The sequence below is a fragment of the Salmo salar genome, chromosome ssa01 (genome assembly GCF_905237065.1).
Source record: "Salmo salar chromosome ssa01, Ssal_v3.1, whole genome shotgun sequence".
Lineage (NCBI taxonomy): Eukaryota > Metazoa > Chordata > Actinopteri > Salmoniformes > Salmonidae > Salmo > Salmo salar.
The window spans coordinates 158,529,879-158,540,532 of NC_059442.1; the positions used below are offsets into that span (position 1 = coordinate 158,529,879).

The following is a 10,654-nucleotide window of genomic DNA, read 5'->3' on the forward strand; positions in this document are numbered from 1 at the left end:
CAGCTCGTTTTTCTGGTCCTTATTTGATTGAAAATAAGTTAAGTGAAACTGACTATGTGCTTCAAACTCCTGATAGAAAACGCCAATCTCGCGTTTTCAGCACACCCCTATTATAGACAGAAGGCACAAACATGACTTTACCAGGGGTCAACAAGTTGAGCCAAGAGAGAGTATAGATGGTGGATTAGAGTTAGCCATCCACACGTTACAAAGTAGCTTACATTAGTGAATATGTTGTGAAAATGACCACATAACTTAGTCCTCCAATCAGGGTATTTTATTTCCCCAACTTTGTGTGGATGTTTTTTATGCTACATCTTACATTCAAATAGGATGTAAAGTCAATTCTATTCATGGATAGAATAGATTTCTGTTTCTAGACAACGTAAACCATGTAAATACAGTGCCTTACTTTCAAACATTCAGACCCAGACAGAGTTGTGAAAAACCCCTAAAATCAATCCTCATATTTCCCTGACTGACACAGGGTGTCGAGGGTGAGGAACAGAATGGAGCACCTCAAGAGGTTTAAAGCACATGTGTGTTATATTTTCTAACAGCAAGACTAAGTCTTTAGCCTACATTTCACCATAAAAACTAGACAGTGTGAGTAATATCTCTTGAGGCAACATGGCATTAAAGGGATAGTTCACCATTTTTTGTGTATTTTCAACTTCCCTACGGTGTTACCTAGGGTGTCCAGGTTCTTCCCTAGGTAAGTCAAAAATAAGATACAATTTCCAGAAGTGAACTTTCCCTTTAAAGAATGTGTTGGTCATCTTAAGAACCAGGCAGTCTTATAAAAGTTGTGTTACCCTGTTCAGACATTGCATGCATCAACCAATGATTGCATGCCACGTCATCGACTGTGCAGTCGGGCACCAGATTGCTATGACATATGATGTGGTTAGCTGATATGTAAAATACTTATCCAGGCATTGTAAGATCTGACATGCGTCAGCAATGTCTGAGCAGGGGAACAGAACCTTTATGACTGCCGTGAGTCATCACTTTTAAACATTAATCCTTTATACTGACCTTGCCATGACTGCACAAAGAGTACAAACAAAATAATGATATATAAAACACACTGCACAGTCATATCGGGAGAATATATTCACTTGGTCAACTGAACAGTGAAAACACAGCTTTTAAAAATACAACAAAATTGCACAGGTATAAACACTTCAAAAATGAATTGTAAAAAAAAAAAAAAAATCCATATGAGGTGGCAAATTTGTACAATTATTTTGGTTTTCAGCATTCACTTGCTAATTGAACTTCAACAATTAAAAAAACTATTATACTTTCGAAAATCAGCTAATTAATTCATAGCACTTGATTATAAATGTCGCACCTTTTTCTTTGTTTACTTAACAAAGAATATGAAAAAGAAACCCATGAATTCGCGATGGTGAATATTATATTTGTATATAATGGTTTATATTTGTTTTAGCTTTGGTCTGGAGATGTGGAAACATGAAAGTAACTGCTCCTTGATCAATCTGAAATTACAGCACTTTAAAAGTATAGCTTCATGTCTCTGGTCAGTGTCCAAGTTGCGTGCATGCAAACGGGTGTTCCTGGGCAGACAGCCTGCTACTGTGTGTGTGCAAACGGGTGTTCCTGGGCAGACAGCCTGCTACTGTGTGTGTGCAAACGGGTGTTCCTGGGCAGACAGCCTGCTACTGTGTGTGCAAACGGGTGTTCCTGGGCAGACAGCCTGCTACTGTGTGTGTGCAAACGGGTGTTCCTGGGCAGACAGCCTGCTACTGTGTGTGTGCAAACGGGTGTTCCTGGGCAGACAGCCTGCTACTGTGTGTGTGCAAACGGGTGTTCCTGGGCAGACAGCCTGCTACTGTGTGTGTGCAAACGGGTGTTCCTGGGCAGACAGCCTGCTACTGTGTGTGTGCAAACGGGTGTTCCTGGGCAGACAGCCTGCTACTGTGTGTGTGCAAACGGGTGTTCCTGGGCAGACAGCCTGCTACTGTGTGTGTGCAAACGTTTGTTCTTGGGCAGACAGCCTGCTACTGGGACTAACCATCCTCGTCCTCCCCTTTTTCTGAGTCTACTTGGTGTGGTCCTGTACCCACTGGCAGAGCCTAAGGCAGTAAGAGGTGGGGCTGACGGTGGAGAAGGCCTGCCCTGGGTGCCGCAGTCTCTTCCACCAATGCTCCAGCCTCTTCTTGAAGCTGTAGACAGTGAAGATGTCAATGATGCCCACAAAGTAGCGATGCTCCGGTCCGTCAATGACGTGTAGTGGGTTCTTGAAGTTGGGCAGCAGCCGTCGGTTCTGGGCCTGGAAGTCCCTGAGCACCATCGAATCTGTGACCGACCCGGCCGGCTGCTCAGTACAGGTTCTCCCGGAAAGGGCACTGCCCGGGTCACTTCCTCCCCGTGACTCGGCAACGCTGCAACTTCCTGTCCCGCCATCCATCTCTGACACCGACAGGGTGGAGTCTTCCTCTGGGACCACCCCTGGAACAGTGGGCATGCCCGCATGGGTGGGGCTTGAGCCAGTGATCACTGACCTGAGAGGTTAAAGAGGAGAGGGGGTAACCAGAGTTATTAGAAACCAACATGGCCATCTGAAAAGGTTAAAGAGGAGAGGGGGTAACCAGAGTTAATAGAAACCAACAGCCATCTGAAAAGGTTAAAGCGGGGAGAGGTGGTAAACATCAAGAAAGAATGAAAGAAAAATAAAATTTCCACCCACTTTTTTGTGCGCATGATAAGGGTGGCAAAGGAGAGGCCCTGGTGGCGTTCGTCCTGGTGCAGGGGCTGATGGCCCACCAGGAGGCTGTAGTCCAGCACGTTGAGTCTCTGCAAGAATGACGTGTCAATCTCCACCTGCCGGAGCAGCCACGGCCGCTGCTGGTCTATCAGCACAAGCATATATATGAAATAACTGCATGTACCACTTACTACCCTGTTACAGTGTAATAATATGGGTTATTAAAATGGATGTTACTATGCAAAAGCATGACCAGACTGGCCTCTCTCAATTACTACAATATACCTGTAAAGTCTTTTTTGTCATTGTAGTCAGTCATCTGGTACACATATGTGACATAACGCTTGCTGTAACATACTATGACAGGATTCGTTCCTCTTACCCAGAGTGATATACTGGCCCTTGAAATTCAAGTCCTTGAGGACAACAATAACCTGGCTACCCTCAGGGGCAGGGTCTGTCCACCGGCTCACCTCACAACCCTTGATGTCATACCTGCAACAACAGAGAACAAAGTCAGTATAACAGAATTGCTACCAGAGCCTGTAATATAGTCCCTACTCCAGACTTCTTGGTTTAACTCTGAAACAGGCTTACCTGGCATTGATTCGATCGTCAGGGTAAAAAACACTCTGCATCACAATAAAGTACTTCTGTGAAAAGGGTAAGACAAGGCATGAACAAAGTTGTAGATAATAAATAATGATCATTACACACAGTGTGGACTCTATGAATAATGAATAACAATCTATAATCAGTCTGTACCTTCCTCCTATGGGAAATGTTTATCCTGTGGACACCTTGAAAACAAACGAAAAGTCAGCTAAATGCAAAGCTATGGTAGCTAAGAGGACTAAAAACAGATACAATGATTTTCCATGAGATGAGAGTCCATCCTGTTAGTCTTACCTAAGAACTTGACCAGCAGTGAATGGGGATACTTCTCTAGGTGCTCCATGTAGATTCTCAGATTGGACAAGAGGAATTTCACCTCTCTCTTATTCTGGGTCTTCAGGAAAAAACACTTATCGTTCCTGGAAGAGGAAGACAGGTGCAGAGATCAGCACAAGGAGTGAGTTATAGTATATTTGTGTGTGTGTGTGTGTGTGTGTGTGTGTGTGTGCGCTTGCTTGCTTGTGTGTGTACATAAGACCTTAATGTGCTTAGTGTCTAGTGTGTTGTGTTTGGGTATAAACTTTGGCTTCAGCTGTCCCAGAACAGAGCGGCACATTTTGCTCTTCATTGTAATCAGAGGGCTGATATAAATACTATGCATACCAGTCTCTCTTGGCTAAGAGGTGAGGAGAGACTGACAGCATCACTTCTTCTTTTTATAAGAAACAATGTGTTGAAAATCCCAAATTGTTTGCATAGTCCACTTACAGAGCTCTGACGCACACACTTATCCCACCAGACATGCCACCAGGGGTCTTTTCACAGTCCCCAAATCCAGAACAAATTAAAGAAAGCGTACAGTATTCAATAGAGCCCTTATTGCATGGAACTTCCTTCCATCTCAGATTGCTCAAATAAACAGCAAACCTGATTAAAAAAAAAAACAGATAAAGCAACACCTCACGGCACAACGCCTCTCCCCTGGTTGACCTAGATAGTTTGTGTGTTTGCATTGATATGTAGGCTACGTGTGCCTTTTCAAAAAATGTATATAGTTCGGTCCTTGAGCTGTTCTTGTCTATTGATCTGAATTATGTCATTCTGTATTATGTTTCATGTTTTGTGTGGACCCCAGGAAGAGTAGCTGCTGCTTTTGCAACAGCTAATGGGGATCCTAATAAAATACCAAAATAGGAGTAACAAAGGAACTTTTCTATATTTTCACTATTGCTTTATGTCTATGTGTGGTGAGAGAGATATACACTAGCAGGAAAGTGAGAGATGACGAGAGGAGTAGAATATGCTTACGCACGTCAGAAAGAAGTCAGCCTTGCTTTTGGAGTTGCTGATGAACTGCAGGTATGAGCCATCGGAGGAGAGAGAGTGCTGATACTCCTTTTCTGTCATCCCCAGGGAGCGACGCAAGCTGGAAAACACTGGCCCTGCAAATGTCTCCATTTTAAAGTCCTACACAGAGAGAGAGAGAGAGAGAGAGTTATTTTGAGTTCAGATCTGATTGGTATCATCTTCAAACAGTAATGGAAATAAGGTGATAGATACAGCAGCAAGGTCATGGATGTAGGTCAGAAACAACCAGCCCAAGAATAGATCCTTGAGGAACTCCACAAGATATCTTGGCTCTATTAGATACCTGCTGTTTGCACAGACAAACTCCTCTGTATCAGTAAGAGATAGAGAGAGGAGAGAGATTTTTGGAAATCAGCATACCTTATGTATTTGAGTGACTTCCAATCTGTAATCATCTTCTGACAATTCATCCTATGATTAAAAAGAAGATGAAACCGGAATAATGGTTACCTGTAACATATACCAATTATGCAAATCAATAAACATTTCCAAGTGGTCTATAATCACTGTGGGTCAGATATATCTAACATTTTGCATTCTAAAAAGAAGGCATTTGTTTTATGTTTTCACTATTTTAAATGTTGTATTCACAACTAACATTCTGTGGATGTTCTACACAGATACATTTTTAAATATGAAAAAAAGACAATTAACAGCAATGACAGTCCACCAACAACAAAAAATTACAGATACCTTTCATTTACATTTACGTCATTTAGCAGAGCGACTTACAAATTGGTGCATTCACCTTATGATATCCAGTGGAACAACCACTTTACAATAGTAAATCGTTATCTTTTTTGGGGGGGGTTGGGGGGGGGGTAGAAGGATTACTATATCCTATCCCAGCTATCCCTTTCCTGTTGAACTCCTCTCAGCTTTTCATGAAATCTAAACATTGCGACACACAATTAGCTAACACGCTACAAGAGGTGGATCAACAGGGTGTGTGTGTGTGTGTGTAAGATAATACGTGAGTAAGAGACAACAGACTGGACAGTCATGTATCACACGGCTGAGTCAGCAGGCTCCATTTGTGTGTGTGTGTGTGTGTGTGTGTGTGTGTGTGTGTGTGTGTGTGTGTGTGTGTGTGTGTGTGTGTGTGTGTGTGTGTGTGTGTGTGTGTGTGTGTGTGTGTGTGTGTGTGTGTGTGTGTGTGTGTGTGTGTGTGTGTGTGTGTAAAAAGAAAAAAATAATACTCTTATTCAGCACCATAGGATCCGGCACAGCAACCAATTGCCAATGTAAAATGGTTTCTGCAAATTAGATCTCATGATTACACCCAAATCAAAGTCCCACTTGGCTCTAATATCAGCCTGGTCGCAGAGCATTTCGTATTATTCTGTATGTAAATCCAAGACAGTCCATGTTTTTTAACCTTTATTTAACTAGACAAGTCAGTTAAGAACAAATTCTTATTTTCAATGACGGCCTACTTGTAAAGCCCCTCTGGCCAAACCGTCCCCTAGCCCGGACGACGCTGGGCCAATTGTGCAATGTCATATGGGACTCCCAATCACGGCCGGTTGTGATACATCCCGGGATCGAACCGGGTCTGTAGTGACGCCTCTAGCACTGCGATGCAGTGCCTTAGACACCTGCGCCACTCGGGTGGCCATAATATTATATGTTATGATATGTTACGTTATGTTTGGTATGGTTACATTAAACAGATGATTACTTAAGCCAAAGGTTGAGAATTCTAATCTCATCACAGACAACTTTAAAATTGTAACTAATTAGCAACTTTTCAACTACTTACTACTTTTTAGCTACTTTGCATGTTAGCTAACCCTTCCCCTAACCCTTTAACCTAACTCCTACATTTTTATTTAACCCTAATTCCTAGCCTAGTTAACATTAGCCACCTATCTAGAATTCATGACATATTGTATGTTTTGCATATTCGTAACATATAATACGAATTGAATTCGTAACATATCATACCAAATGGGTGATGGGCATCCACAAATTAATACATACCATACAAAAAGTAACATATCATACTAAATGGGGTGTCTCGGTTTTACTTACAGAATAATACAAAATGCTCTGAGATCAGGTTGCTAATATAATCCTGTTTTGTCCCCCTTTTCCATTGTAGGGACAACAACAGTGTTTGTCAGTTAAACAAAGCAAATGCACAAGCTACTACTAGCCACCTCACCTAGCTCAGCCAAATACTCTGTTCCAAACCGGATACTTACCAACTTTCCATCTGACCTTGGTGCTGATGACTTTTGGTCGATCTGAGGGCACCGGATGGGTGTAAGCAATATGGTAAAGCCTCAACGCCTTCTCAGATCCGCAAGGGCAAGTTATCAGAGCAAATGGTAGGGAGCAGGTTTTCAGTTTGGAATCGAAAGACGCCTCAATGATGTAAAGTCAAAATTGGGCATACGTCTTAAACAAAACAATTGTTGCAGAGAAGGTGCCATTGTAGCTAGTAGTAAGCTAACAAGTGGCTAACAAACTATGAGAATCATAACAATTTGAGCCTTTCTTATTAGAAAAGTCCAGGTAATCACTCCCTGTTCCAGTCCATTTTCTTCCGTTTGCTGCCTAATGAACATGACCCATGGTTCTTCTGTATGGGGCCTTTAGCCATGAGTAATACAGATGGATGGAACATGGCTCTATCTGATGAGCTCCTTTTGTTCATGTTACATCCCTACCCCAGTTGACCTTCTCATGGTCCTCTGGGCGAACTTGATGGGTGATGGAGGTGGAGTGAGTCAACAATTACCCGCTACCAGGAAATCAAAATGTATCCAGTTTATAACCAAACATGAAAATGTTGACAATGGCATATGACAGGTGTATGTATGTATATTGTTGTTTGTTTGGACCATTTAAAACGTGTTTTTGACTAGTTTCAGACCACTGTACATGTTTATGCATGCTGACAACACGATGCCCAGATCAAACTGTCTATCCCTTGTGAGCCTTGTAAAACATCTTAATCTAACACGTGTTTGCACTGGGTGTGACGTTTGTAAAATACCTGTACACAGGGCATTAAACACAAAGGGTTAAAAACAAGGTGTAAGTGAAGACAGTCTCGTGTTCTAACTTTGTTTTCAGTGTTTTATCCTCCACTGAAATAAACAGGTCGGATTTTTAACATGGTGCAAACATGCTTAGTAAAATTTACTTAGAATACTTGCACCACACCTAATGTGACCGACCCATGGTTGGTGCTCACCGGTGGTGGCTTGTCGATGGTGGTCTGCACGGCTGCAGAGAGGCCTTCCTTCATCATAGAGGTGAGGCTGTAGAACTCGTGCTGCTGGTCAATCTCAAACAGGCCCAGTAGCTTCCACTGCTGCCTCAGGCCCCCCCACATCGTCCTCTTCAATGTCCCAGTCCTCCGCGTCACCCCCGCCGGACCCACAGACATCTCCATCTGGGGTGGGGATGACACACACACACCAGAATGAGTGCTCAAGCACCAGCACTTGCAACCATCTCTACAAAATGCCACATCACTAAAAGGGCTGTTTGTCTCCATTAAAATGTAATGCCATTTACAAAAAAAAGACAAGTACGCAGGTAAGACCAGTTGGACCACGCAAGTTGGTCTTCCTATCGATTGACGTGTGGTAACTCATTGCTGGGCAAACCAGAGGTTGAAAATAACAGTTGTGTCGTAGAGAGACCTGGGCTGCCTGTGGCATGCAGAAAGTGACCACGGCAACAAAAGTGCAATGGCTCGATAGGCCTCAGAGAATGGAGAGATTTTATTGGCCTGATATTGACTGACAGGGAAATCAAACAGGCCACATACATTTGACCACAGAAGCCTTTCCTGTTAGGAACAAGCGAGTAGAGGGTAACTAAGGACTGTGAATATAGGCTAGTGTAGAGGGGCGGACTGGGACCAGAAATCAGCCCTGACATTTCTAACACAGCGCCCCCATTTTTTTCCTCGAGGCCCCTACACCAGGCCATTTATTCCTTGAGGCCCCCATTATTAGCCAAATAATTAAGGACTGTGAATATAGGCTAGTGTACAGGGGCGGACTGAGACCAGAAATCACTAAGGACTGTGAATATAGGCTAGTGTACAGGGACAGACTGGAACCAGAAATCAGCCCTGACATTTCTTGCACACCTGCCCCTTCTTTTCCTTAAGGTTCCCACATCGGCCCATATTTTTCCTTGAGGCCCCTCACCAGGCCATTTTTTCCTTGAGGCACCCATTATTAGCCAAATAATTAAAGACTGTGAATATAGGCTAGTGTACAGTGGCGGACTGGGATCAGAAATCACTAAGGACTGTGAATATAGGCTAGTGTACAGGGGCGGACTGGGATCAGAAATCACTAAGGACTGTGAATATAGGCTAGTGTACAGGGGCGGACTGGAACCAGAACTCTCTAAGGACTGTGAATATACTGTAGGCTAGTGTACAGGGGCAGACTGGGACCAGAAATCAGCCCTGACATTTCTAACATACCAGCCCCTTCTTTTCCTTGAGGCTCCCACACGGCCCATTTTTTCCCTCAAGGCCCCTACACCAGGCCACATTTTCTCTGAGGCCCATATTATTAGCCAAATAATGATAATTTTGAACAAAAAACCTGAGTTAGACAGGCCCACTGGGCTAAAAATGAACCAGCCAGTCCAGCCCTGCTAGTGTATCCCTCCTTCCCCCACATGGGGTATGTAAATATGAACCATCAGTGATCATGGATCAACCAGCTGTCTCCTTGACAACAAGCAGGAGAGGAACAAGTCTGTTCAAGTCCCTAGGGCCTAGATGTAGCCGTTGCTCTCAATGCGCCCCTGAAAGCCCTAGAGGCACTTTATCTGTTCAAGCACAGTGGCTGTAACTAATGAGGTCCTTGTTTTGGAGAGTACCCAGCTTCAAGCATCTATTAGCAAAATAACCGTTTAATTAGTCGTTTTATTATGTTAAATCATGATGAATCAAGGATAAACCATTGATAAAACATAGGGTAGAAAATAGGTTGTTTTTATCAACATGCAGAATCTTTGAAAGAGGACTCCAATTTGAGTATCTGCACTGCTCTATATTGGCCCACTGACCAGTGGAACCAGTTGACACCACACCACACCCACAGCAGTATACCAGCACAATAAAGTAGGCCTACACCTTTTGCCATATAGTAATACCCTATACATGTGTAGGTTATACAATAATATATGGGCTATTATAGGACTGGCCATGCAATAAAACAATAGGCTAAAAAGGGTTATTGCAAGCGCATAACGGTGATACAGCCAACAATTTCTGATAATGTTGGCCGGATGGTTTGAATATGGTGTTATTCTTTGCTGTCTAAATTAAACTTTTCACACACAATTCGGATACATCATTCTGTCGTCTATCCGGTGCCTGTCATTGCGCGCATCGGATACCGACGGGTAAATTTAGCACGAATAAAAAAACTACAGTAGGCTACGTCCATACAGTCAAAAACATATCCTAACAAAACAAGCAATATTAAAATATTTGCGTTAACATTAGTAATAGATATTCCAAAATATGAAGATTCTTGCCTCAGTTTGGCTCATCGATGCCACTAATTCAGGTCCTCCCGTGTCTGCTCTATAGTTCCCGAGATCAGCGCATTCCTCCTATCCACGATTGACATCGCAATCCGTTCTTTCAATGAATGCGCGCAAGCGGGGATGTGGCGATAATGACACTGCGCGGAACCCCCAACAAGCTGCACCAGAAATCTCCTTTCACAAAGCATTAGCTCATGTTTGTGACCTGAAAAAAACTCCTGCAAACAGATTATAAAAAACGCCATATATGTCTCATTTTACGAGGAATCGTTTGATGTGATCAATGATATGACCTAAATCGTAGATGTATAGGCTACACAATAAAACATGATTATTTTAATCAATTCTCATTATAGACCACATTCTAAACATTGAAATCCTGAATGAATTGTGCGAGAA

At 42.9% G+C, this 10,654-nt stretch overlaps 1 protein-coding gene across 1 annotated transcript; it reads right to left on the reverse strand.

Annotated features, from left to right (window-relative positions):
- Nucleotides 1–262: 262 nt before the first annotated feature.
- Nucleotides 263–8,573, reverse strand: pip5kl1 (phosphatidylinositol-4-phosphate 5-kinase-like 1). Its single transcript, XM_014141905.2, has 9 exons — nt 7,923–8,573; nt 5,078–5,128; nt 4,662–4,816; nt 3,644–3,768; nt 3,500–3,534; nt 3,332–3,387; nt 3,117–3,229; nt 2,717–2,879; nt 263–2,531 (listed from the first exon to the last, which is right to left on the reverse strand). The coding sequence occupies exons 1-9, from the start codon at nt 8,226–8,228 to the stop codon at nt 2,069–2,071; spliced, it is 1,467 nt and encodes a 488-aa protein (XP_013997380.2). The 5' UTR covers nt 8,229–8,573; the 3' UTR covers nt 263–2,068.
- Nucleotides 8,574–10,654: the final 2,081 nt, after the last annotated feature.